We start from the raw sequence: 25,683 nt of genomic DNA, 5'->3' as shown, positions 1-25,683 counted from the left end.
GTGGCACTCGGGGAAGAGAGTTTCTTCCCCGAGTGCTTGGGCTCCGGCGCTCGGGGAAGAGGGTGTCTTCCCCGAGTGTTTAGGCTACTGCGCTCAGGGAAGAGGGTGTCTTCCCCGAGTGTCTGGGCTGCGGCGCTCGGGGAAGAGGGTGTCTTCTCCGAGTGTTGCACTCGGGGAAGATTTTTTTTTAAAAAAAAAAAAGAGAGAAGGAAACGGCGCCGGCTGCTCTCCAACGACGTCAACTGTTCCCCGAGTGTCAGGACGGCTTTCGGGAAAGCCTTCCCCGAGTGCACGATTTTTGGCTCTTGGGGAAGACGTCTTTCCCGTAAAGAGATACCCCGGACACTCTTCCCCGAGTGTTGCACTCGGGGAAGACTTCCCCGAGTGCAATTGGGCCTTCCCCGAGTGCATTTGACACTAGGATACCCCGGACACTCTTCCCCGAGTGTTGCACTCGGGGAAGACTTCCCCGAGTGCAATTGGGCCTTCCCCGAGTGCATTTGACACTAGGGGAAGTCACTGCTTCCCGTAGTGACCAACAGCGGAGGATGTGCAGAGAGGTGGCAGTTGATGCAAGCAAACCGGGGGGGACGCGAGGAGAAAACAACAGAGGAAAAGTGAAAAGTGACTAGGGGCTCTCCCCTTTGTTTGAGAGACCAGCGACCGGAGAAATTGCTAGCCTGCATAAGGGGCAATGAGATGAATGGGTTCACCCAAGAATTACAAATCAATAGATATACAGTCTATCAACTTAGGCCTCTTCGATAGAGCTCTTGCCTGCTCCGGTTCAGCTGTTTCTATGAGAAGGAGAAAGGAGAGGGAGAAAAGAGCTCCCGTGAATAATGTATAAATAGTAGTGGTGTCAGAAAAGTTGGAGACGGTAGGAGCTCTACCAAAGAGGCCTTAGTACTGCCAGGTGTGCACACTAGCATTATTTTAGGTATTGACTTGTACATAATATTGTTTTCATAGACTAGTACATACGAAGCGATCGAGTCTGATAACTTACACATTACGAAAAATAAATTTAGTGAAATCACACATACACTGCCATAGAAACAGAGCAAGAATGAAGCTGGTACAGGTCTACTTATATAAACATAAAAGATAGTTACAGCTTTCTTATAAAGTGAAATTCGTTTTGCTACTATACAAGGTACAAACTCAAAAGATAAAAAGGAAATTGCACAAACAGACTCCTCTTCTTCACGAACAGTATTTGCTAACAGAAAAAGAAACACATACTAATACATGATACAATCATGCACTTTGGCATTATTTCTCCTCAGATTGGTTAGGCATTACTCCCCAAGTGCGAAAGCAGCAGCGTTGAAGCTGTCGGAGAGGCCAGTGCCGGTTTTAAAGGTGACGTTCTCAGGCAATGCCTCGGGAACATATACCTCTACCACACTTAGCCATAGCATGAGCTCCTTGGTCTTGACGCCAGTGATCTTCCGCAGCTTCCCCTTTTCAGCGAAGGCCGTCACCTCGGACGCGTACGACACGGTCTGCTTGATCTTCTTGAATGTGTGCTCCACCTTCTTCTTCCTCTGCACTAGCCACATGAATCCACTGGCGCGGTTGTATCCGAACTCCTGGAGATCCTCCATTGGAAGGAGACCCTTGGGGAGGCCCAGCTCTTCCAGCAGCTCCATGGACTTCTTCCTGCACATGGCGTCATCTCCGCTGACGACCTCTGCGCCGGAGCGGTGGCTCTCGATTTGGGACGCCATTGGAGCTAGCTTTGTAAACAAATGGTTCTAATCTGAGAATTTATTGTAATAAGAAAGTGTTGTAAGCAGGTGAGTTGAGCTTTGTTGTGATGAACTCCAGAAACATGAGGCGATGGAGGAAGCTTTAAATAGAGGTCTCAAGGCCCGTTGTTAAGTGTTCAATAGTCTTGAGGACTGACCAGAATTCAGAGGCAACTCGTGGCCATAGTAGGCAGGCTAGCCATATCTGACTATTGTGATCAGCAAGCATACTCTGACGCACAGATTCACTGACCTGGTCAGGAGATGACCAGGCAACTAGCTAGTAACACAAAAAGTCTCTTCAGTTAGCACGTCACTGTTTCCAAAAAAAAAAGTTAGCACGTCACGGTAGTACCAAAGCAGTTAGCATACCACGACCACGTCAACAATCCAAAATCTAGGCAGCCACAGCTGACTGTTACGCCTTGGGTCTTATGGATTTGAAACCAAGTACAAAACTGATGGACTTCCATGATATATTCTCTTCGTCCTTCGCCCTAAAAAAGATGCAATTCTCACTTTTTTGAAGTCAAACGATTTAAAGTTTGATCCAAGCTATAAAAAGAATATTAACATATTGATATAAAATAATAAGTACCATCAACTTAATTATGAAATATATTTTGTAGTAAACCTAGTTGGAGACATAAATATTAATAATATTTAGTATAAACTTGGTAAAAATAAGGTAGTTTGACTTACAGAAATCTCATATTAGCATTCTTTTGTGGACACATGAAGCATATAAATAGAGTTGGCATGCTACGGTCAGCCAATTTTTATTATGACGATCTAGCATCATTCACTATCCCTTCCTTCGAGAATATAAGTGGTGATTTGACTTGGTGCCGTTTTAAAGACGACACTTTGACTGCTCCTCAATCCTAAAATATAAAATATGATGATTTGACTTGATGTTTACCTTTACCAAAAGCTAGCATATTATAGCGGAGTGAAAAAAGGGCCACGCCCCTCTCCGTCTGGCAAGCCGTTGTCACCGCGCAACTCCTCGCTGCGTCTAGGGCCCCTCTCCTCCTTCCTCTTCGGCCGCATCTTCCGAAGTTAAGAAGGGGAGCGGACTCGTCTCTAATTTTCGTATAGTTATTTCAAGTTGGTTAGGATTTGATCCAAATAAATTTTTCAGTAAAATCAGATAATTTTCTATTGTGATTGTGTTTTCTGCGATGACTTTGGTGATTGTTAGAACGAGGTCGCCGTTGCAAGTGTCGATTTTAATCGGCAAGCAACCAATTGTGGCCTTTATTTGTAACGGATAAGGGAAGAGGTGCAAAGACGGTGACTCCGAATCATTGATCTCATTGTCAATTGTTACAGAGAGGATTTCAAGGTCTTGATGATTCTGCCGCTTATGTCATACCTGACGATCCAACTGCTAGTTTTCTTTCAGAGATTTAGACGTGTTTTGGACTGGTTCCAAAATGTTAGATCTTGTGATATGTCTAAAGTTTTGGGTTGATCGTTGGATTCGGTATAAAGACTGCACTTTGGCTCCAACATTCGAGAGAAGCTATTAGGGAAGAAGACGATAGAATAATCTAGATAAAATATAAGTTTTTTTATTTCAAAATATTTTTATATGTGATTTCGGGATGTACTGTGTCAAGATTTATTAGTCCCCTTCCCTTTTGCAAAAAAAAAAAACCTAGCATATTATAAGTGCACTTTGCAAATAGAGAAAATAAAAAGGTCTGCTATAACTAGGTGTACATACCTCTACATACACATTTTTTGGGACAAATGCTAGAAGCGCACTCCAAATAAGCAAATTCTGAAAATAAACTTTATTGTATGTCCAATAATACTAATTTGAATTCATAAATCTAGTGCTTTTTTCTATAATTCAGTTAAACTTAAAAAAAGTTTCACTTAAACAACTCTAGGAATTGGCTTATTCAGGTGCGGAGGTAGTACAATAAATCATTAATAGCAATAAAAGTTTGATCATTATAGAAATATTTCTAAATAAAAATCTAGTGCAACTAATTGCATGGTACATTTTTTTCATGCTCATAAACTAAATGTTGGTGGGAAATTATGAAGTTTGAATGTTATAAAGTATTTCTATACAAATACAATATAACCACTTAGAAGTATTTAACACTTTATATTGTTATAAACTAACTAGTGGTTAAATATTATAACTGTGGCCTTTGGGTTTGGGAATTGGGATTATAAATCAAGAAAATGGAAACATTTTAAAGTTTTGGGCCGGGTTGGGCATATTTTTCAATTTTGAGCCCAAAGAAACATCCAGACTAGAAAACATCATCGGGACAAACTGAAAACATTGACGCCCTTCTTTTTTTCGTAATCAAAAAATTCACACCAATTGACAAACAAGCCAACCTTCGCTTCAGGTTCAGCCAACCTCGCACATGGCGCGCTGCTCCGTCGCCGTCGCGAAACCGTTCTGCGCCACCACCGCGACTCCCCGTCTCTCTCGTCGCGGCCGGCGGCTCTCCGCGAACGCCGCCACCCCGGCCATGCCCACCAATAAGGCAGGGTTGCCGGCTCTAAGCAAACCGGCCAAACCAACGCCGCCGCCTCTTCTCTCGCGTCCGATGCTCCCCGTCCCCACCAACACCGCCACTGACACCACCAGCAGCGACAAGGATTGCACCAAGAAACCACCGCCGGAAGCTACGGACTCGCATCCGTGCTCGTCCGGCGCCGGCGACGTGCTCCGCCTGATGGACGCGCTGGGCATCCCGCCCGACGAGGACATCTACATATCTCTCCTCAGGGAGTGCGCCGACGCAGCGGAGGTGGCCTCCGTGCACGCGCACATGACCGCGTGTTGCGCCTCCGATGCACTTCCGTCGCCGGTCGCCAACCGGGTGCTGCTCTCATACGCCGCGTGTGGGGATATCGAAGCTGCACGCCGGGTGTTCGACGGAATGCCTGACAGGAACGGCATGGCGTGGGCGACCATGGTGTCCGCCTACTCGGACGGTTGCTTCCACCATGAAGCAATGCGTCTGTTCGCCCACATGTGCCACAGGACGCTGGTCCTGGATGGCGATTGCTGCTCCCATGCCATTCTGGCCGTGCTGCGGTCATGTATTCGTGCAGGCGAACTACGGCTCGGCGAGCAGGTACACGCTCTCGTCATCAAGAAAGGCAGGATTCTTGGCGACATTGGTAGCTCGCTAGTGCAGCTATACTGCGAGAGCAGCGGTCTTCACAGAAGCGCGCGACGAGTTCTCGTGATGATGATGCAGCACCACTGTCAGGAACCAGTCCCTGAGGCGGCCTGGACGAGCCTGATCACATGCTGCCACCGAGACGGCCAGCTGAGTGAGGCCATCGACGTCTTCAGGGACATGGCGTCCTCCGGCGTTCCAAGGAGCAGCTTCTCCCTGTCGAGCATCCTCGCGGTGTTCGCAGAGTCACAGAACCAAGGGTGCTGCTGCGGGCAGCAGGTGCACGCCGACGCCATCAAGCGTGGCGTGGACACGAACCAGTTCGTTGGCTCTGGGCTGGTGCACATGTACGCAAAGCAAGGGTGGCTGGCAGATGCCGTCAGGGCGTTCGGGGCGATCGGTGGCAAGCCTGACACCGCCTGCTGGAGCGCCCTGGCCTTGGCGTATGCTCGCGGCGGACGGTACAGAGAAGCCACCAGAGTCATGTATCAGATGAAAGCTGCCGGGATGACTCCTTCGCAAGAGATGGCCGATGCGGTTAGGTTGGCCTGTTTCAGATGATCGTGAACTACTACTCTACTACTAGTACCATTGACATTGACATTGAGTGAGTTACTTTGATTGTACAATTGTGTTAATCAGACGCCAGCGCACCTGTGTCTGATTCAAGTAGTTGACGTCGTGTCCCTTTTTTTTTGGCCGAATCAAAAAACCACTTCTGAGTAGTATTTGTCTGTAACATGTTGTGGTTACACTGTACAGTATTTGCGCCACCACAAAACGGGATATCAATTGTAAACTGTATTGAGTTTGTTTTAGCTCACAGTTTGTTATTACAATATTAAAGCTTAAATAAACACAGCGATTTGTCTCCCCAAATGCTACCTCACAATATGTATGCAAGCTAAAACAAAGGCTCAAAAGGAGGCGAGAGGATCCTCTAATGTGTCCCCATTCCCCAATCACCTCAACTGCCCATAAAATCCGACTCATAGTAATAAGCTCGGTATAAATTTTAGGTGCATATTATAAGGTACCATTCTCTTTTATTTATTTAGGAAGTGCCATAAACCAGTCATTTTGTAAGGTCGGCTTAGTGCCTTCGTAGATGAAGTATACCATTGCAGCAGCAGGGAAATTTAATTGTCATACTATTAACCATTTGAACTCATGAGGACATGTTGCTTACATATCTATGTGTAACCTTGCAGATTCATTTAATCCACAACATGTTGCTTACATGTGAACTTTTCATAATATCATCAGCACAGAAACCACGTCCAAGTACAACATATACCCGTGAGTCCGTGACCCGTCTCATTGACAAAAGCAACTCATTTAATGTACATGTTATACCGCATATTTCCGCTTACGCCCCTAATTCATCTGTCAGCTTGGCTCATCTTTAACCCACACGGAAAAAACATGAGCACGCCACTCAAATGCATGAACAATGAAATAAAACGACACGAGACATTTCTATGTACACCGTAATCTATGATCAGCTCAACAGCGCTACCGCCCATTTACACCATGAATATACACCGCAACATGTCATCGTTCTCTTACATTGGGAATCGCAGGGACCTGATCAGGGTAATCAGACAACTCTACGTTGAGGAAGCTTGAGAGGTCGTATGGTTCCACGGAAGCAGCAGTGCTGGCTTCCATGACTTGAGAGGGTATTGTTTCTGCCTGATCAGCCTCATTCAGCAATAAACTTGACATCCCTGGAGCCTTCGAGCTCACAACAGTGACTTCCGCCAGCTCTACTAGATGCTCTCCAGTTGTCACGATAGTGTTAGGGCTGTATTTTGTTGGTTCATCCTCCCCCTCGTTACTGTAGAGCACATACTCATGATACGTAGGTGCAAACTGCAATGTGGGAGAAAACAGTTAGCTGATACAAAAGTTGAAACTGCACTCTAGAAATTGGGATACAGGGAGATCATGCATATGCTTCGCATCAGAGACCAGGATGAGCTGTGAAGGGAATGATTGCAAATTTACCTGGTGTACAGTGTCATGATAAAAGTCATTGAATTTCATCGCGTGAAGAAGGCTTCCCCTAAAACCACCAAAAGGGCGGGCATTGGAGCCAGCATATTCCTTGTAGGAGAAGGCAAATCGGTGCCCAATGGCTGCTACGAGCATCTCAACACATAGCACAAAATTCTGAAGATAGGCAGCTTTCTCAGCATTTTTTATGAATCCAGATTTTGCAGCAAGGAAAACCAGCACACCCTGTGAGAAAAGCTTCCATAATGTTACAAAAGGATATTTATTTCACTAATTAACAACAAATACTGGATGGGGTCATTTTGCTTGCAAAACTGCCTTCCATGTAAGAAATCTGAACAGGCTGCTAGTAGGACTCAAAAGTAATTCAAAGAAAGAAATGAACCCTTACAATAGACTTTACCTGCCAATACGTTAGAAACACAACTGATTTGATTATGATGAATTTCGGCACAGGGTTATATGGCTGAAGTAGATCTCTGCATGCCGCATAGAATAGTGCAAGAGCAAACAATGCCATAGAGTATGAGATTGTATAGATGATAGTAATGTATAGATAGGACTGGTTGACACTGAAGTTTCCATCTTCGTATTTTCCTTTTGCGTAAAGTATGAAGGTGATAACAACCAAGATTGGTTTTAGGATCACAAACTGCAGACAGCCTTGTTTACATCTCCGTATAAAACGCCTGTCAGGAACACAAAAGTCATAGTCCATAAGATAAGGTTTTTAAAGCATGTGGACAAGTATAAATTGTTGTATTGATCATTTAATCAAACAAAAGATAAATACGCACCCATCTAGAGGAATAGCTGGTAAACAGCAAGTCATCAGGAACCATGAGGGTTTCAAAGATTGCCCATTCAAACTTACCACCACAGTACCAGGACCTCCAACCCATGCCAAGCAAAGTGAAAAGAAATTGTAGATGACCCAAGCATCATAGCTGAAACACAATTGAATCGAGTTTAAACATGATTCTAGATATAGTGCCTCTTATATTAGCACAAATTTGTCAGGGAACTGCAGAAACAATGAAAAAACAACAGGATGCATAACATTTGAACCAGCGTGAACCACAGCAGGAGGAAGAATATTTTAGTGCACCTAATCAATTATCTCTTGACAAAATAAATAAATAAATACAATAACACAAAACAGTGAATTATCATGCCAGCAAAGCTTTTCAAGAGGACTTAAATTTTGTCCTTCCTCCTCATTTTCGAAAAGAAGGATCAGATTGGGGCATCAAGCTTGTTTGTGATTGTATTACTATGACCAATGCTGTTAAAGTGCTATGAGGAATGTACCTCATGATACCAAAGTCAGGTGCCATTAGTACAGATGGCCATGCCCTGGGGTACTATTTTGTTTGCAACATAGTTGAGGTCATTTTTGCAAAGATGTTCAAGGCTGTCTTTAAAGAAAGAAAGAAAAAATCAACCTTTTTCTTGAAAGAGGTAGACTTCAGTCCTCACTAGTTAATAAAGAATCTACAGTTCCTATGCAAATGGGCACTAAACAATGGCTGTCAGCACGTTATATGAGCACCAAATAAAAGGTTCCAATTTAAGATACATCACTGTATCTGGAGCATATGTTTTCAAACAAATTATAAATCGAAATTATCCACTTCAATAAAAAATAGCAACAGTTCGAGATTTTGATCTAGGCAACTTCACATTTATTGGAGCCACGAAAGAATTAGCAAGTACTCCATTCCAAATTATAAGGCGTTTAGGCTTTTCTAGATACATCACTTACTTTGTATCTAGACATAGTATATATCTAAGTGCATACCAAAAGCTATGTATCTAGAAAAATCAAAACGTCATATAACTTGGATGGAGGGAGTAGTTATTGTTAGCTCAACAGTTCAGAGTGTTAATCAAGGGGCAACATGCTCCAGTTAGTTTTACCCAATTCAACTCAGAGCAGGTTACACAAAGTCAATTGAGCTTAAGTGTAAATAATATTAATATAATATCTAAAAAGAACAACCTCTTATGCTGATATATGAGTGCCAGAAAGATCATAAATACATGTTGAGACTTGTGAGGCATTTTTGTAATTGTAAGATCACAATGGTCAAACGATTGTCTTTTTTTTCTAGGCATATTTTGTCCGTCCAGTGGCCAAATCTCTAACACTGATGCAAATAAGCAATAAATAAGGGTCCTTTGGTGGTACAGTCTAAAGCCCAAAATGATTTTTGCAAAAACAAACTAACTTGCTAACAGGCTATCTACTTCAGACTGGAGGGAAAATAAAAGGCTATCTACTTCAGACTGAGGGAAAATAACAGGTTATCTACTTCAGACTGCAGGAAAATTCTCCCCATAAACACTGGAAAAAAAAGCAACGGTTACAATAATACTGTCACCTATGTTACCCCACATATCATCAGTACAAGAACAGTTTACCATTAGTTTTCATTTGATGGACAATTCAACACAAAAGATCACGAAACATACATGGCTGGATCACATAGTTGTTAGATGGTGGATCTAGCTGCAATAAAGGTTTCTAGAAATGATAATGCGTATCTAGCTCAGGTTTCTAGAAGTGGTAAGTTCAGCACTGATGATTTATTAAAATAAAATACTAATTTGATCACATCTCAACAATCTGATTGCATAAATGTATTTGTGGACTACGAAGATGCCAAAGGAAACATCGTTGTAACTTGTAAGTGTATGGCATTGCTCATGAAGTTAATATCATGATTTTTCGATAGGCATGCATAGTTACGAAAAAAAACAGCCTCAATGACAACTTTCTCTGTTACTTGATCCCTAATTGGGTAAGTATTCACACAATTGAACTTCACTTCATTAATCTGCAGGAACTGGCACGGTGGGGAACTCCCCCATGGTTTTGCATAAAAAAACCAGGAGGCCTTTTAGTAATGCAGTGCTAGAAGAAGCCTGCCCCAATCCTTCAGAAGCATCAGTGGGGATATTGCTAATACCGTTACTAGTACATTGCTGCAGACTTAGAGTTAAAATTCTTTTTTTGCGAACATAAAGTTAACATTCTTTTGAAACTTAAATTCTTATTTTGGTTCAAGTAGTGTATCATTAATTGTCAAGTACTCAAGATGACTACTTAATGATTCTAGTGCAAGGGCATTCAAAACTTGTGCATGCATACCAAGTGCCACCAAAGCTAGCAATACTGTGGCATAAACAAAAGTTGCAACTTCATGCCCTTCTCACATTAACAGCACTATTTCACTCAGGGCTGCAATTTGTCAATTGTCAAGGTGATGGACCACATCAAGTCACAGGACTTATACCAGATGAGTGCTAAAAAAGGAGGCTACAAGAGCAGTTTTATTTCTTGTATTAGTTCTCATTATGATGGCATCATTATCCATCGTGAATGAGAGCATATATGTTCCAAGTGATATGAGCGTGAATTAGGCGACACAGGATAAAATAAAATAGGTTTTGAGTTATAAGTAGTTGACTTACATTTCTCGAATAGAATTGAAGTAGATTGCTTGATGTGGTAAGACGAGGGAAAGAAATGACATCACTGCATATACCTGAAATTTAATGTTCTTATAGATAGTTAGAAAAGACAAAATCTGGATACAGAAACACCTGTAGGATGAAAAAAAATTAAATGATTCAACTCAATCCAGTCATATGATTCGATGCTGACACTTGAAACCAACTATCTAGGACAAGTGTTCACGTTCCATGCACAGAGGGTAGATGCCATGATTCATATGCATTATGTCAAACCAAAGAGAACAAAGACATGGCACAAATAGCATAACCAAACCACTGTGATATAACTAGCTGAAACTAATGTTATGTGGCTGACAGATCATGCAGGATCCAGAACAGAAAATATCATGTTTATGAGATAATATGTCTTCTTCTCATTCTGATCACTACAAGAAAGTTAAGTTTACGAGATGAGCTAAAGAAAATGTCTGAGCCAGGGAGCAGAAAGAAAATATAAGCCATTCCGCTCAGCACATTACTTAAACAGTTAAACTCACACAGAGCTGTAAGGTTTAATAGTCCCAAGCATCATTTTCAGATGAATACACTATCTGTTCACTGACATGTGTTTGGTTGGAGGCCTTCCAGGCAACTCCCAGCCCAAGCAGCAAGCTCAGCCCCCAGACCTCCAAAATTGGACGTCTGGGATTCATGCCTGGGCCAGGCAGCTTTGTCTGGGATCAAACCAAACAGGCTATCGACGGTAAAAGTAACTAGGGTTATTTTTGCAGTGGCGAGTAACAAAATTCAGAAAGGTGCTGGCATACATCCAAAAGAAAACATAAAAATGATTCCCCAAAACAGAGATACCACTACCAACCTTCAGAAACATGGACCCTTTGTTTCATTTAAGAAACAATTATCAATACTAAGACAGTGCTGCAATCTATAAATGCATAAGCAACACAGGTATACACATATATAAATGGTTGCTACACATGGTAAGTCATTATTGCTGCATAGAAGCATCAATGAACAAACCGTTATAGCTACAGCTACAGCTGCAGAAGATCTCAGTTCGAAATGGAAAGTCACAGTTCGCCCACATATCACAGGTATATAGAAAAAGCTAAGACAGCTGACGTAAACAGCTACGATTCGCCTAGTAGTAGTAGCAGTAGTAGTAGTATACAGAAGCGGGTCTCGGAGGGCGCTCTGGGGGGAGGGGAGGGCGTACCGGGACCATGAGGATGATGCGGACGATGAAGCGCTGGTGCGTGGGCTCGGCGTAGTGGAGTAGGTGCCGGTGAACGAGCCGCAGCGCCACCACCGTCGCCGCCGCCGCGGACGCCAGCGCGGCGGCCGTGTACGCCGCCGCGGACGCCCACCCCTCCATCCCCCTCCCTCCTCTCCCTCGCCGCCCCCCGGCTCCGGCGAGAACCCTAGGGGGACTGGGGAGGCGGCTCGCGGCGTGGCGGAGGGGGCGAGGTGAGGGGAGGCCAGGCGGCGGTGGCAATGTTGTTTGGGGGAATCGAGATTCGTAGGGGGAGCTGGGCAGGGCAGCTGCCTCCGGGTGGGTGGGCCGTGGGGGCACCCAGCGCGGTCGGCGAGGACGGATGTTTCCGCGTGGCGCGTAGGGTCGTTTGCTTTGTTGGCGTGTGGAGTGACGGGATTGAGATTTTTGGGTTTGCGAAGTTTTGACTTTTTTTTTTTATCACCGAAGTTTTGACTTTTGACTGCTCTGATGTGAGCGCTGAAGTTTCGTCTTGATTTTTTTAAGAGATTTTTCGTTTTGATTTGACCTCGCTAGAAATTACTCAGAAAAACAATATAACAAAGCTTTAAGTTCAAATCTAATTTTATAGTTATACAAAATTCGAGTAAGATATAAATACAGTTAGTGAGTAGATGATTAATCTGCTTGCCTATTTTTATCCTCGCTCGTCACTCACCTCCGTTTTTCATGTCACCTTCCACTCTCCAATCTCTAACTCTACAATAGAGTAGCACAAGTCTACAACTACAATCATACGTCCACATCCCACCCCTCCCCCGTACCACCTTGCACCTACGACGATGGAGACTAGTGATCGAAGAAGCGGCAAGAAGGCGAGGGTGGAATCATCACCAAGGATTCAAGTGAAGCAAAGAGGCGGCAAGGGACGAGGAGGCAGTAAGCGGAGGATGTGCATTCATGGTCTGCTGCTGCGAGGGCAGAGGTCATGGTGAGGATTGAAGAGGAAATGCTCGATGAGGATTGAAAGAGAAATGTTCTAATACTCGCTCTACACCCTCCCCTCCCAGATCTTCTAAGTCTGCTTGTTCTTCTTCCCCGGCAAATCAATGGAGCTTGCTCATATATCTTTCTTAAAAATGAGACTCGCGAGAAAGGAGCGAAGCAAGGTGAGGATTTGTAAAGGTTTAAGGATCAACAACTAAATCGACGTTGGCACGTGAATTAGATGGCTAATAAAAAAGGCGACGTGGCCCAATGAAAACTTAGAGCTTGGCTATGACTTAGAGAGATAGAGATGGCAACAGTAGCCCTAGGCTAGCGATAATGTCCAAAGGCAGGAGTAGCACAACTACACAAGGAACATTTTTTTTATCATGTACGGTGCATGAAGCAAGGCAGTAACAAGTAAGAGCGTGGGTTAAAGATTTTTGGCAGGCCTAGTTAGAGTTTGCCAAGACTAGCAAAGCTGTCGAGAGAGAGAGAGAGAGAGGTAGGTCAGTGAACAAGGGACTGCTCTGTTTCTGTCTATTTATATCCTCACTCGTTATTCACCTTCGTTCTTCACGTCGCCTTTCACTCTTCAATCTTTAGTTCTCCAATAGAGTAGTACAAGTCTACAACTACAACCTCACGCCCCCACCCCACCCTACTGCACCATCCCACACCTATGATGATGGAGATTGGCGACCAGAGGAGCAACAAGAAGGTGAGGGTGGAGTCATCACCAAGGATTCATGTGAAGCAAGAGGCGTCGGGGGAGGAAGAGGCAGCAGGCAGAGGATGTGCACTCATGATCTTGGGCTGCAAGGGGGCAGAAGTCGTGCACGAGGATTGAAACAAAAATGCTTCACTGCTCACTCTGCACTCTCCCTTTGAAATCCCTGATCTTACATGTCTGCTCGCTCTTCTCTTCAGCGAATCAATAGAGCTTGCTCATACATTTTTCTTAAAAACAAGACTCACGAGAAATGAGCGAAACAGAGATTTACAAGATTTAATGATCAATGGCTAGATCGACGCTATGTGTGGGTTGTGGCCTATTTTTCTTTTTGCGACAATAGGGATTTCATTCACTAAACAATATCAGGATTACAATTAGAGATTAGGAGCGAAGCAACACAAGCCGTATTTGCTGCCACCGCCCGGCCTATATGTCTCACTCATAATCTGCTTTGCAAGAGTATGAGCATGACGCTGTGTGTGGGCTGTTCCCTGTTCACTCTAATCTGCTTTGCAAGAGTATGAGCATGACGCTGTGTGTGGGCTGTGGCCTTGCGAGCCACACAACCATGTCAACATGCAGCGCCTAGGAGCGCGCGCGCGCGCGAGGGGGTGGCCGGGTGACGGCTTTTTTAAGCCGGCGGTGAGCGGTGGAACGGAACCGTGGGGAAGCAGGAAGCATTCAGAGCCGGGTCACCGCCGAACGGCCGGCCAAGGTCTCGTGACTTGAGCCGCGAGCTGGGATCCGAAAACACCCCCGTGCCCCCACGCGCCTCCCCACTCTTCTCGGTTCCCCCACACCGCTCCATTCCGTTACAAAACCCCAAGCTGCAACCCCACTGACAGAGACACAGAGAGAGAGAGAGAGGCTCTCCCGGACTCCCGGTTCCCCCCTGCCTGCGCGGCGCGCGGCGCCTCCTCCCCCCCGTCTCCCGTACGTAACAGTACCACCGGCTGCACGGCCGATGGCGTGCCCCGCGGCGCCGCACGCGAGCGCGGCCTTCCTCGCCAGCCCCGCGGCGCCGCTGCCCGCGCGCCGCGCCTCGCCCCCGGCCGCGGCCCCGCGCCGCGCGTTGTCGGCCGCCGCCACCACCACAACCAGCTTCGTCCTCGCCGACGCCCCCCGGGGGATCAAGGTCAGTTGCGCTCGCGCATTGCCGTGCGGTCCGCGTCGCGTGGTTCCGGCTTCCAACAATCGGACATGCTAGGCGCCTAGGCCACGCCGGTGTCAAGTGTGGCGCCGTGGCGTGATCTCTGTGTCGCGGGTGCCGTGCCGTTCCGTGCTACGGCGGGTCGATCACATTTTCGGGTTGTCGCCTGTGTGCCAGGAGGAGCAGGCGGACGCGGGCGCTCAGGCGGCGGCGGTGGCGCGGAGGGACGTCAGCCCGGACACGGTGGCCTCCATCATCCTCGGCGGTGGCGCTGGTACGCGCCTCTTCCCGCTCACGCGGACCAGAGCCAAGCCCGCGGTAATCTCCACCCCTCACAAAGTCGCGTTTCGTCATTCGTGATTCACTTGTTCGTACAAACTTGGGATTAGCGGTTGCAGATTCCCGTTGCAATCGACTGACGGACTGAGCCGTGAAGGTAGTTATTACTGTATAATAGTGATTCAGCTGTCGTCTCTCGCGTTTCAGGTGCCCGTCGGGGGATGCTACAGGCTCATCGACATCCCGATGAGCAACTGCATAAACAGCAAGATCAACAAGATCTACGTCCTCACCCAGTTCAATTCCCAGTCTCTCAATCGCCACATCGCACGGACATACAACTTTGGCGAGGGAGTTGGATTCAGTGGTGGGTCTGTGGAGGTACACTCTGGAGTCTAAGCAGGGTCAATCAATTGTGGAATACTACCATTGTGATGGGCTCGTGACCATGTTTTCCTGCCTGTTTTATTTTTGCTCATCGGATAGGTGCTGGCAGCTACACAGACAGCTGGGGAATCCGGAAAGAAATGGTTCCAGGGAACAGCAGATGCTGTCAGGCAGTTCCTCTGGCTTTTTGAGGTTCTTCCTGGGCCATGTGTAATGCTCTACCTTTCAGAGGATGCTGTCACTATCTCCAATTAACTTTTTTCCTGATATTCTGTGAAGGACGCAAGACTCAAATGTATAGAAAACATACTGATTCTGTCTGGTGATCATCTGTATAGGATGGATTACATGGACTTTGTGCAGGTTTCCTATCTGCTCCAAGTTGATGTTGTAGTTTCAGTCTTATTTTCTCTTTGCTGGACAAAGATATATTATAACACTGTTTTGCAGAAGCATGTTGACTCTGGTGCTGATATTTCAGTTGCGTGTGTTCCTATGGATGAAAGGTCATTCAGCTTTGTCCCTTTTGAATTTGTTTCTTGCTTTTTCTTGGCAATTAAACTAGTCTTCAGTTGTCTAACAAAGCAATATGCCAATATGATATCTTAGCTAGTTACCTATACTGTAATGCACTGTTTATTCACTAGAGCATACTTGTTTATGACCATCATCAATGTTCATGCTGGAAAGCTTTGGATATCTCATGCTTTGCATTTTATAACTAGAATGGCCTTGTTTTCTGTTGACATATCCCACGCTAACATATTCCTATCTTTTTATTTGTTTTTTTTATCTCATTGACATGCAGTCGAGCATCTGATTTTGGATTGATGAAGGCCGACAGGAATGGTCGCATCACTGATTTCCTTGAAAAGCCCAAGGGTGAAAATTTGAAATCAATGGTACATTCCCTCTCACTGACCCCAAAATCAACAACTACTTAATGATTTGTTCAGACAAGTATAGATTGACCACATGTTGCCTTTCTTTTGCATAATTAACATTTTTGTTCATGGGCTTCCTTTTATGTTGAATCATTTTCTATCATATTTGATTTGAATCCTCTGTTTCCCTAACTTCATTTCGAATGCTATCGTTTGATTTGTTTACTTTGTGGAAAGGTTTTTAAATAATCTACCATACTTGTTAATGTAGCAAGTGGATATGGGATTGTTTGGATTATCCCCAGAGTTTGCAAGTACATACAAATACATGGCTTCAATGGGAATATATGTATTTAAGGCAGATGTTCTCAGAAAGCTTCTGAGGTAAGAATTAGAACGAACTCACTAAGTAAGGCTTTTTTTTTTTGAAAAAACCTCTTTACATGAAAGAACAATGCAACAATGGCATTTTGTGTTCACAATCTTGTGTACCACAATACATCTAGCTTTCTTTTAATTAAGCCTTTTCTTTTGTGGTTCCCAACGAACGTGAAATTGTCCACAAGTTACAAAACTGTTACCTCTTCTGATTTGTAACCTGTAAGACAGGAATTATTACATTCCTGTAATTTCTCCATGCATCTTCATTCACATTATGATGCAGCTGGTGGTGATGACACTTATGTTATTTGTTTGTTGTGCATATTAATTAGAGGGCATTATCCTACTGCTAATGATTTTGGCTCAGAAGTGATTCCAATGGCTGCAAAAGATTATGATGTGCAGGTATTTACACTCTACAATCCTCCAAAATGCAACATGAACTTATGTTACCCACTGTAGTTGTCATGAACACATGATTCTGAAGGACATGTTCTTCTGTTTGCTCCAGGCTTATTTGTTTGATGGTTACTGGGAAGATATTGGGACAATAAAGTCTTTCTTTGAAGCAAACCTTGCTCTCACCGATCAGGTTTACATTTTGGCTGACATCATTTCCAGCTTAATCTTTCTGTGCCAGGATAATAATTTATTTATTATTTTGTAGTTTCCCAACTTCTATTTTTATGATCCCGTGAAGCCTATTTTTACATCTCCTAGATTTTTACCTCCAACCAAGGTAGAAAATTGCAAGGTCAGAATCTCTTACCACCTATATATTGTTTCGTTTATAATACATTACCTGGTAGCCTTGCTTGATATATCTGTTTTTGTGCAGGTTTTGAACTCTATAATTTCACATGGCTGCTTTCTAACCGAGTGCAGTGTTGAGCACTCTGTCATTGGTATCCGCTCAAGATTAGAACTGGGGGTGCAGCTCAAGGTAAATTATTGAGTGTTTGTGATTTATGTAGTTGCAAATGAAATCTGAAACTATCCTGGGGGAGTGGGTGTTAGGTGGGGAAATGTTACCCTTTGGTATTCAATCTGCATCGTTGATCTTCAGAAATTTATTAAGGAAGATTTAATGCTCACAATGGTAATTAAACGTATAAATGCTAAATAAAACATCAGATTATGTAGCCCAATCTGTTGTCACAGCCATCAGATTATTACTCTGCAGTGCCCATATATTTATGTTTGTTTTGTATAACATACACATTTGTGGTATCACCATGCATCATGAGCATTTATGAACTCTGTTGTTTGTTTAGTTTTGTGGCAATTTTGTACCCTTTTGTTAATTTTGATTTTGAAGGAAAATGTGCATGGTTATTTAATTGTCAACTGTACTCTACAATGCGACTAGTTATCCAGTATTGATAACGGATATTTTTTTTATTCTTGTTGAATCTCGTGGATTGCTTGTTTATTTTCAAGTTTATTAATGAACAACAAACTGGTTTAGGACACCATGATGATGGGGGCAGATTACTACCAGACTGAAGTTGAGAGATTATCTGAACTGTCAGTTGGAAAAGTTCCAGTTGGTGTTGGAGAGAACACTAAAATAAGGTTATTGTGTATTTGTATATAAACTTGGTTGAATAAGTATTATGCATGTTCCATTGAAGTAGAGTTTTGTCTACACAGGAACTGTATCATTGATAAAAATGCTCGAATTGGGAAGAATGTAGTCATTATGAACTCTGAGGTATGACCCCCTCTATAAGTAATTTTTATGGAAGCCTTTTAAGTCCATACATTTGAGCCTCTTCAATATCTGCTAGCTCACTTCCTTAGTCATTTACTGATAAAATAAAATTACTTTGTAAGAAACTAAAAATGAGCATAGCATGGTACCATAAGATTACTCGGTAAGGATGAACATTGAGCATGAACATGCTTGCAATAATGAATCAATGGTTGACTCTTCATTTGACCAACTACAGAGAACAAAGAAAGCCAGCTTTTTGTGCATTTAGGAATATGTACTACCTACCGCAGAGGCAAGAAAAATTCTGCAATCAACTATCACTTGATCTGAAATATGTTTTTTGGGTTGCAAATTTCTTTACAAAAGTTGTGATATATGCTATCTTTTTTTGGCTTAGAAATAGCCTTATCTCTTCTTAAAAAGACATTGCTAGAATGAAATGACCTTAATCTACTTCGCTAAAAAAAAAGATGGCAAGGAAAACCCATGGTAGAATTGGGGCCAATACGACATATAACTAAGGTATTAGGTTCTGCAAATGTTATTTTGTTCATATTATTGTTATGAAATTCTTGGTTGCCATTTTTTCCAGAGTAAGATGTTGAGATGAGAATATTCCCTTACGAATGCAGAATGTGCAAGAAGCAGACAGGACAGCTGAAGGATATTACATTCGTTCTGGGATAACTGTGGTGCTCAAGAATGCAGTAATTCTGAATGGTACAACAATTTAGAAGATATAGAGTTATCTGCAGGTAAGCTACGTGTGATGCTTAAGAATTTGCAATCAATGTTATTGCACATGATAATTTCATTTAAAAAAAAAGTTAGAGAATCAGTGTTCCATGTACAATCCTGAAATATTGACAAATAAACAAGTTAAGCCTACACATAATGAATAAATGAAGAATGTCCAGATTTCTCTAGTGTTAGCACCAAATCAATTGCTAGGCCTTGTTTTAGTTCACCCCAAAAACCAAAATTTTTTCAAGATTTCCCGTCACATTGAATCTTGCGGCACATGCATGAAACACTAAATATAGACGAAAATAAAAACTAATTGCACAGCCGAGATGAATCTTTTGAGTCTAGTTAGTCCATGATTGGATAATAGTTGTCAAATAAAAATAAAAGTGCTACAGTGCCGAAAACCAAAAAGTTTTCGGAACTAAACAAGGCCCTACTGTAAAGTTAGGTACTGAAGAAACACTCTGTAAACAGTGTACTAACTGCTGACACAAAGAATGAAATAGCTGTGTAATGTAGGTACCACCTCAATTACCTACGTCTAAGGTAATACCTGCCTGTGCAAAGAATGAAAAGAATGAACTAATAATATTCACTAGCTGTGTAATGTAGGTACCACCTCAATTGCCTACGTCTAAGGTACTCCTTGAGATCAACCTTTTCCACTGCCTAATTCTCTGGCAACTTGTAGTTGTACCCTTATGCCCTCTTTTCTTTTCTTGTCAGAGGCAGCATTGTGAGGATATTTGTTTTCTAGGACTAGGATTATCTTCTGTCATCAGACTTACCCTTTCTTTTGAAAGTGTTCTTTCTATTATTGGGGTTTGTTCCCAAGTCAGATGGGATCAAGGAATGTTGTATGCTACTTGCGAGAGGTTTATACATGATGGGGTTGAAAATGACCCTGTGTACTCAGGTTGGGGTCGACGTTCCTGGGTCGAGGGTCAATGCCGTTGGACCCGTTTTTTATGACTATATCATCCTCAGATCACTCATGCTAAGTATAGCAGTGGAAAGATCTGTACATAAATCCTTACTATCTACCAAACATCATCGTGGATAAAAAGGTTGTCAGGGGAAAGATTTGTTTCTTGTATGTATTGGGAACATGCTCAACAAACATGCTCAACAAATGTATTGATGCTCAGGGGCAAATTTTCCCTAGATTGAGCTACCCTAGTGCCAAGGTACTATGATAGTAGTATTTTTGCCACTAAGGTCATTCACTGTAAATTTCAATGAAATAATACATGTTCCTTGACTGGTCTATAGGGCTAATCTAGCACTAGCTTCGCGCCTGTTCATACTGTAGCGCCAGGTACTAGGGTATGTGCCAATCATATAGGGTTTGATTGGTTGTCTTTATTAGCCTGTGTTCAGGCTTGTGCAGTTTGCCCTTGTTTGGTTGCCTACAGGCTCTTATGCAGGCTTGCAAAGTCAAAGCAGGCCAATGCAGCATTAGCTAATACGTTAGGTATTTTTTTTTTATATTAGACAATGCAGATTTGCATAAACCGATGATCACACAAAAATGAAGTATTTTGACGTTCTCTACTTTTACTACAAACATGAGAACTCTAATAGAACATATAAGATGACTATGTGTAATAAAATGTTAAAAAAAAATGTTATTGGACGCGGCTTGCTTATGTAAGATAACCAAACACCAAAGCACTACATAAGTTTATGCTAGCTTGGGTTGCGCTGCATAAGGTCTAATCGAGGCTAGGCCTAATATAGGCAACCAATTAGACCCATAGTACATTTGAGGATATGCACAACTTGGAGTTAGCAGTACATGCTTGGAGATGATGTAGTTGACACTTACAATAAAGCATATGTGATTACCTAGAAACTTTGGTACCTACTGTTCCTTGACTAAAGAAAAACGGACTAGAACAGCTTAAAACTGCTTGGAACAGTACTCAGGGTAGGGTTAATTTTCTGGTGTTCTAATTCCCATCCTATCTATGAATCCTAGGTGATTATTTTGGTTATATATATATTTTTGAAAATGATCACGAAATGCATACCATGTTCTTACTGCTTTGAAATTATATGTCACCGAGTCATAAATCCTTGCCTGTAAATTGCAGAATATCAATCCCTCAATGAAGTGTTACCTCTGAAACACCCCATTGAAGCTCAGTCACAGCAGAGTTCTACGCAGATGCAATCAATAAAACCCAATAGCACAAAAGATTACAAGACTGTCGATGCAGCTAAGTACTGGAGAGCACCTGCAACTGCAACACACCAACAGTTCTGCCAGACCATGAACATGAGGCCATTGCACGTTCTTTCACCTCAGCTAGTGCCGGCGCGGTGGCACGCACAGAGGGTACCTTTCTTCCCTTTTTTGCAGCAATTTACTTAAAGTGTACAGGCGAGAGATAGGTACAGTACGAGAGAGCATGCTATATATAGTACATTCTAGTCTACTGTGATGAAGTCTCCTGATTCTGCTCCACTCATAGTCCAGTACTCTTAGTGAAAAGTACCCACTCTTATTTGTTTGGCGTTTGCCAAACCTTCATAATTTGAACAACTCAATTCATCCCAAATTATAAGACGTTTGGCTTTTTCAACACTAAGTTTGACCACTCATTTCTATTAAAAAATTTGTGCAAAATATCACCTCTTTCGTCATGGCTTGGTTTAGTATGTTTGTACCACTTTTTAAAATAAGATGAGTGGTCAAACTTGGGGCAAAAAAGTCAAACTTCTTATAATTTGGAATAGAGGGAGTACTTATTAATTTCCCTGACAAAAGACGTTAACTACTAATAAAAATAGTTATGTGAATAACATTATTTTTTGTTTCATTTTGTAAATAGCATCTGTTGGCACAAGTACACAATTTCAGACACTACATAAACCGAATGGAAAAAGGAGGAAAGAAAAACGAGAGTACATCTTATTTTACCTCCGAATTGAAGTCATCAGTCATGTGAGATGACACAATTCCTTTGGAGAGAGCAATAAGAGGTGATCAGCTCTGAATTTGTTGAGTTCTCTTTCTCCTGGAGATCATTCGCTGTGGCCTCCGCACCTCACACTCCCACATGTAGCTATAGTTAGGTGGTATATGTGATCTGCATGCAACAACTTCAAACCTCCCACGAGGTCTAACATTGTTACTACCAAACAAGAGATCTCGAATAGTCATCTGGCTGCCTTCATTTTGAGCCGTCTCCCGGACAAAACCTGTTTCATAGTCATGAAGGATCACCAAATTTTCAACAGATGTTTTGTTTACTATTCTGACATTTATCGGCTTGAAACCCTGCAAGAAATCAGCGCCTTTCTCCTCTCTATAGAGCAAGGGATTTATCCGCTTGATTTTTTTGACGCTTGCAAGAGCCATGCTCCAAAAATGGGCGTCGAAATTGGCTTTCAGCAGGGCGCTGACGACGCTTGCGCAGAAGAAATCCCGGTTTGTCTCCCTCGCCATGTCCATGGCTATTGACGCCAGTTTTGGGTGGTCTGCTAGGTCTGTGCTACCAAACGTACGCACCTTGAAGAAGTACCAGTGCTCTTCTGGCGTGAGGAGTTTTACTTCCAGTGGTTGCGTTGTTCCAAACCTTGAGATCTTCTCCGATCGACTAGCCACAATAATTTTACTGCCACCTGCAACATGATGCTTGCAATCGGAGTAAAACTTCCTCCATACATCTTCATCCATGTCACCAACTAGTTCGATTATAACCAATATTCTTTCATCTCCAATTGCACCGCTACCATGCTTGATTACATCACAATCACTTAGAGTCGCCACTGTCCTCTCATCTTTTGTACCACATCGTCGAAAACACATGATCCGACAGAAGTGTGTACGCACTCTCTCATTGTTGCAAGCGTGCTCAATTAGGGTGCTCTTCCCTACTCTCCTCCGTCCGACAATGGGCAAGACACCTAGGTTTCCGTCGATGGGAGCCTCTTCTTGTAGCAGGAAGCCCAAGATTTGCTCCATCTCCATTTGGCGTCCGAACATGCACTTGTCCAGAAGCAGGTACATGCTGTAGGGCTGGCGGCACCGGCGAGGATATCCACTCAAGAACAAAACAAGCTCACTCGTATCTCTAATGGCGGCCTCTAGGCAGCCAAGAACTTCAAGGAGATGACCTTGTTCGCTTGAACTGCTGTCGCTGCTGCTGAAGCGGATGCGTTTGGCAGGATTGAAATTGGATGGGGTGAAAGATGGGCTCACTCGGTTCTCCTCCTCATGGACTCCACGGCATCTGAAGGTGTCAAGCGTGTGATACCCTCTGTACATCTCCTTCCTTAGCTGGCTCAGTTGCCGCATCATGGCATGGTTACTGATGTGCCGCTCATCGGCCTCGTCGACGATGATATGAACCCGGCAGAGAAGCCTCTGTAGGTTGCTCAGCGTCTCCTCTACTGTCGGCGGCGAGATCGACGTCAAGCATTTGTCGATCAGGAACGATATGGATCTACTGGTAAATTCACTCAAAATTGAAGACAAGAACATGGCCATGTTGAAAACCTCACCTCCTCACCCCTAGAACTAGCGATAGAAAATGGGCTTGTCTGAATGTTTTCGTTATGAATCCTGACCTGAGGCATATATAGTCCGATCTCCAATGTTTTGAAGAGAGATGTCGTAGAAATCGAAGTACTGACAGAGAGAAGACATGGTCGTTTGTGCATTGAATTAATCGACATGTTTTAGATGTGTTGGGGAAAAGCTGCATCCTTCCCCCTGGTAGCGTCGGAGGTTATCCTTCACCTGAGGAACCTCCGACGCCTGAAACGTCGGAGGATATCCTTCGACGGGAAATGCTAATGTTGACGACTCGTCTGGTCGTGCAGTGTGTGTGCAGGGACTGAGACACCGGCGGAGGTCCACGAGCGAGGAAAGGTTGGAACCTCCGACCCTCCCGGGTCCGAGGATGGCGGGAGAACGCAGCCAGGCCAAGGAACCTCCGACTGGACCAGGCTAAGGAGGAACTCCCGGGGTGGCCAGGTCGAGCAACCTCCGACCAGCCGGGCTGCGGAACCTCCGACACCAAAGCGTCGGAGGATCCGCGACTAGGCGGAGGATCCGAGCCTCCGACCTGCTGAGGCTCCAGTCAAAGGATGAACGAAGGGTTCGCAATGTGAAATTACGCAAGTGTATTGGGGTCGGTAGACTGCGATGAAAGAATATACTGGAATATTCCCCCACCGTCACGGGGCATTTATGTAAATGTCGTTGGGTCGGTTTCCGGGCCCTATATAAGGGGCGCGATGCCGCTATTAATAGAGAGAGAGCATTCATTGTATTCACCTACTGTTGAGCCCGCTGCCCGTTGGAACTCAGACTTCTCACGGCACCGAGTGAGAAGGTTCCCTATTCACTGTATTGCTGGGGAGTGCGGAGAGCATCTTCCCAACATTGGCGCCCACCGTGGGGATCGAAGTATAACCTGCGATGGCTGGAAAGAGAACAAGCACCACAAGACCTCGGGCAGAGCCCTCCAGGAGAGGAAGGCCGAGGAGGGCCGTGCGGAGCACGTACGCGACCGTGGAGGGAGAAGGTTCTGAGGGCGAGCAGCCAGAGAACGAGCAGCCGGAGACACGCCAGGAACCTCCTCCTGTCGCAGGCCCGGCGCAACCCACGGCCACGCAAGAGCTCCAGCAGCTGCAAACGCAATTGCAGAACCTTCAGCAAGAGCGAGATCGGATCGCTGCCGCCTACGCCGCCAGCCAAGAGGCAGCGGTAGCCGTGACGCAAGCGGCCGAGATCAGGCAGCAGCTTTCACTCCTGCAGGCAGAAATCCTTAGCATGCAACCTCCACCTCAGCCGACAATCCAGCCCGCTGTTCTGACCAGCGCCGGCCCAACATTAGATGTGCAACCGGCAAACTACGGTGGCATGCTGCGGGGCGCATTGGACCTTCGCTCCCCCTTGTCCGAAGGATTGCAGACCTCGCCTTGGCCAACAACCTACAAACCTATCACGCTCCCTAAATTCAGCGGAAAGGCCGATCCGCGCCAGTTCCTGATGAGTTTCGAGGCAGCCGTGGCCTCAGCTGGAGGGAACGAGACTGTGATGGCAAAATCCTTCGTGATCGCAGCCGAGGGAGATGCCTTGGCATGGTACTCAATGCTGAGACCCGGGTCAATCTATTCATGGGAGAACCTTCGAGACAAGATTTTGGCGAATTTCCAAGGATTCGCAGTTGAATCACTAACCTCCACGGACCTGTTCCAGTGTCGCCAGAGTCAGGGAGAGGCACTGCGGGAGTACTTCCAAAGGTTCGTACAGACTAAGGCAAGAGCACCCGGCGTGCCGGAGGAGGTTGCCATTGAAGCGGCCATCAAGGGTCTCCGCATAGGGCCCTTCGCGGCTCATTTGGCCAGAGAAAAGCCAGCATCCATGCACGAGCTGTACCACGAATTCGAGAAGTATTGCAGGTCAGACAACGACTACCGCAAAAGGTTGGAAGACCAAAACTCTCAGAAGAGGCAGAGCAATGATAGAAACTCACAGAAAAAGAACCTCAGCCAGGATGGACGCCGGCCACAGCAAGAGGCTGGTGGACAGATGATGAATATCGAGCAACCGAAAAATGACATGCCGGAAAATAACCGTCCACCAGCGGAAGCACGAAGCTCGGGACGCACATCCAATCAAGCCGGAAGAGGGGGTCGAAATGCGGGATGGCGAAAAAATCAAAGTCAGCGACCACGGAAACAGTATTGTTTCTTCCACGGAGAGGAGAAGGGTCACTCCACCAGAGATTGCCCAGATGCAAAAGAAACTCAGGAGAGGATCAAGA

At 44.4% G+C, this 25,683-nt stretch overlaps 5 protein-coding genes across 12 annotated transcripts; 2 read left to right on the top strand and 3 right to left on the bottom strand.

The window, feature by feature from the left end:
• Nucleotides 1,056–1,848, bottom strand: LOC8081800. Its single transcript, XM_002459555.2, has one exon. The coding sequence runs from the start codon at nt 1,731–1,733 to the stop codon at nt 1,302–1,304; it is 432 nt and encodes a 143-aa protein (XP_002459600.1). The 5' UTR covers nt 1,734–1,848; the 3' UTR covers nt 1,056–1,301.
• Nucleotides 4,067–5,743, top strand: LOC8069152 (pentatricopeptide repeat-containing protein At4g18520, chloroplastic). Its single transcript, XM_002461702.2, has one exon. The coding sequence runs from the start codon at nt 4,151–4,153 to the stop codon at nt 5,477–5,479; it is 1,329 nt and encodes a 442-aa protein (XP_002461747.1). The 5' UTR covers nt 4,067–4,150; the 3' UTR covers nt 5,480–5,743.
• On the bottom strand, nt 6,113–11,991 carry LOC8081799 (transmembrane protein 184A). The gene is made up of 6 exons (XM_002459554.2): nt 11,634–11,991; nt 10,415–10,488; nt 7,735–7,884; nt 7,341–7,626; nt 6,929–7,162; nt 6,113–6,793 (listed from the first exon to the last, which is right to left on the bottom strand). Exons 1-6 carry the CDS (start codon nt 11,790–11,792, stop codon nt 6,473–6,475), a joined length of 1,224 nt encoding a protein of 407 aa, XP_002459599.1. The 5' UTR covers nt 11,793–11,991; the 3' UTR covers nt 6,113–6,472.
• On the top strand, nt 14,033–22,080 carry LOC8069151 (glucose-1-phosphate adenylyltransferase large subunit 1). Of its 8 annotated transcripts, none has more exons than XR_002449722.1 (17): nt 14,033–14,488; nt 14,681–14,821; nt 14,990–15,163; nt 15,269–15,361; nt 15,449–15,532; nt 15,620–15,675; nt 15,978–16,071; nt 16,325–16,437; nt 16,767–16,839; nt 16,946–17,026; nt 17,102–17,188; nt 17,273–17,377; nt 17,903–18,009; nt 18,088–18,148; nt 18,784–18,906; nt 19,815–20,085; nt 20,995–21,468. XR_002449722.1 is itself a non-coding variant. In XM_021452428.1 (17 exons), the coding sequence occupies exons 1-15, from the start codon at nt 14,318–14,320 to the stop codon at nt 18,883–18,885; spliced, it is 1,542 nt and encodes a 513-aa protein (XP_021308103.1). In that variant the 5' UTR covers nt 14,033–14,317; the 3' UTR covers nt 18,886–18,906; nt 19,511–19,537; nt 19,625–19,797. The 8 variants fall into 8 exon arrangements, 6 of the variants coding, with proteins under 6 accessions (XP_021308103.1, XP_021308102.1, XP_021308104.1 ...); XM_021452428.1 differs by lacking the exons at nt 19,815–20,085; nt 20,995–21,468 and adding exons at nt 19,511–19,537; nt 19,625–19,797; XR_002449721.1 differs by lacking the exon at nt 19,815–20,085 and adding an exon at nt 21,736–22,080 and having other exon boundaries at nt 14,035–14,488; nt 20,995–21,239.
• LOC8081797 (disease resistance protein RGA2) lies at nt 21,866–23,689 on the bottom strand. Its single transcript, XM_002459553.2, has one exon. It carries the CDS (start codon nt 23,394–23,396, stop codon nt 21,891–21,893), a length of 1,506 nt encoding a protein of 501 aa, XP_002459598.1. The 5' UTR covers nt 23,397–23,689; the 3' UTR covers nt 21,866–21,890.

The sequence above is a fragment of the Sorghum bicolor genome, chromosome 2 (genome assembly GCF_000003195.3).
Source record: "Sorghum bicolor cultivar BTx623 chromosome 2, Sorghum_bicolor_NCBIv3, whole genome shotgun sequence".
Lineage (NCBI taxonomy): Eukaryota > Viridiplantae > Streptophyta > Magnoliopsida > Poales > Poaceae > Sorghum > Sorghum bicolor.
This window is presented reverse-complemented; position numbering and strand designations above follow the sequence as displayed.